This window comes from Phytophthora parasitica (assembly GCF_000247585.1).
Source record: "Phytophthora parasitica INRA-310 unplaced genomic scaffold supercont2.318, whole genome shotgun sequence".
Lineage (NCBI taxonomy): Eukaryota > Oomycota > Peronosporomycetes > Peronosporales > Peronosporaceae > Phytophthora > Phytophthora nicotianae.
This window is the reverse complement of record NW_008649304.1, coordinates 1-1,606: the sequence shown is the minus strand read 5'-3', so window position 1 is coordinate 1,606 and position 1,606 is coordinate 1. Positions and strand designations below refer to the sequence as shown.

The window sequence follows — 1,606 nt, the reverse complement described above, 5'->3', positions numbered from 1 at the left end:
CTCGTGAACGGAGTGACGGGGGAGGTTGAAGGCGACATCAGCCGATGTGAATGCTCTGGTAGAGCTGGACGAGATGTCCGTCGCCGAGTTTGGCGAGGCCTTGAAGGCAGGCGGCTTAGCCGAAGTGGTCTTGATAAGACCTGAGGAGGAGTTGAACTCCCTTCTGCCGTTGCGCACATCATTGACATTTCAGCTTGTTCTTTCAACGACCTCTGTTGATTTTCCATCAGCTCCACCTTTCTTTTTGCTATCTGGAGCTGCTCTTTTAGGATTTCCACTTGTGCCATAGTTGCCGCGGCCAATTCGCGTTGCGAGTGCATTATAGCTTTGTCGACTTGTCCTTCTAAGTGATGCTGCTTCGCTTTCTTTTTCCCAGCGGACGCAGGACGTGCAAAAGACTGACTACCAGCAGGAGGCTGAAAGACATCAGTACGAAGAGCACGATCGTCATCACCAGTGAGTGAGTCAAACTCCGCAGTGTCACTAGAGGTATTCACATCTACAAGTAAGATAAATAAATAAAAAAATAAATAGTGACAAAAACTAAAATGATAAATGCACCTTCAGCACCCTGCTCGTGCACCTCTGCTTCATTCTCTAGGCGAGTTCGTTTACGGGGGCGTGGAATGTCGCGCATAAAGCGAGCACTTCCTTTTAGGAAATTGTAACAATGCTGCAGACGAAAAGCTTCAGCCCGAAGGCGCGGCTTTCTCTTGCTTTTGGCACTACCAGACTCCACTGCTTTCTCATGTTCACGTAATGCATTAGCATTTAACTACTCTCGTTTTGCTGTAAAGCGATTGGCAGCTTCGTCCGAATATTCTTTGTCTGTCCAGCCACTGTGTGCTTCAGCTTCAACCTGTAGATGCAGGACGTGTGAAGCGTAAGTGCACATTAATTTGTATACAATGAGACTATGGCATGTACCACGGCTACGCAGGAGGCATAAAGGGCAACGTCAGGTCTAATAAGCCCGGCCCATCGGCTTTGCAGAGCCCCTGTTTTTCTTGTAGTTGCGCTGTCTTCTCCTAGCTGAGTGTACGTCTGATGAATTCGGTCCCAAAAATGTGTCGCTTCCTGGCGGTGCTGGTGCAGCCATCCTCTGAAATGTTGGTGTAGGCTCTGCAGAGGCGGATGTCCTCTTCGTGACTCCACGGAGTTGCGTTGGGCATCGACCTACCGTCTTCGGGATTGGAGATGGGAGTTTCAGTGCGGTGAATTTTGTAGTGCTGCGAAGCGAATAGGAGCCTCCTATTCACTTTGTCTCTTTCGTAGTGAACGTTCAATTTCGTGTGGTTACTTAATCGTTACTTTTTGGCCCCTATCAATTCGCCGTTGGGGGTCCATTTTTTGCAATAGCCCACTTCATGTGTAATTTTGCGTAACTATCAAACCGTTGGAGGTGCTCTTAGAAGGGTTAAGTTCAAAAAGCAATCGTCCAACTTTGGGGCTTCTGAGAAACCCCAGTAATCTTATAAATTTCATGCGTGTCGTTCGAACTGTCCACCTCAGCTAAGTACGCTAATATGGTAAGCGTGAATGTAGCGCAAAGGGAGCAAAACAACGTCATGATTACCAGCTCAAGGAAAAGTGCTATGCGAGATCC

At 48.0% G+C, this 1,606-nt stretch overlaps 1 protein-coding gene across 1 annotated transcript; it reads right to left on the bottom strand.

The window, feature by feature from the left end:
* Positions 1-115: 115 nt before the first annotated feature.
* Positions 116-637, bottom strand: PPTG_20149 (hypothetical protein; the record flags this gene model as incomplete). Its single annotated transcript, XM_008918802.1, has 3 exons — positions 116-163; positions 237-499; positions 562-637. 3 exons carry the CDS (start codon positions 635-637, stop codon positions 116-118), a joined length of 387 nt encoding a protein of 128 aa, XP_008917050.1.
* Between the last annotated feature and the right edge of the window lie 969 nt (positions 638-1,606).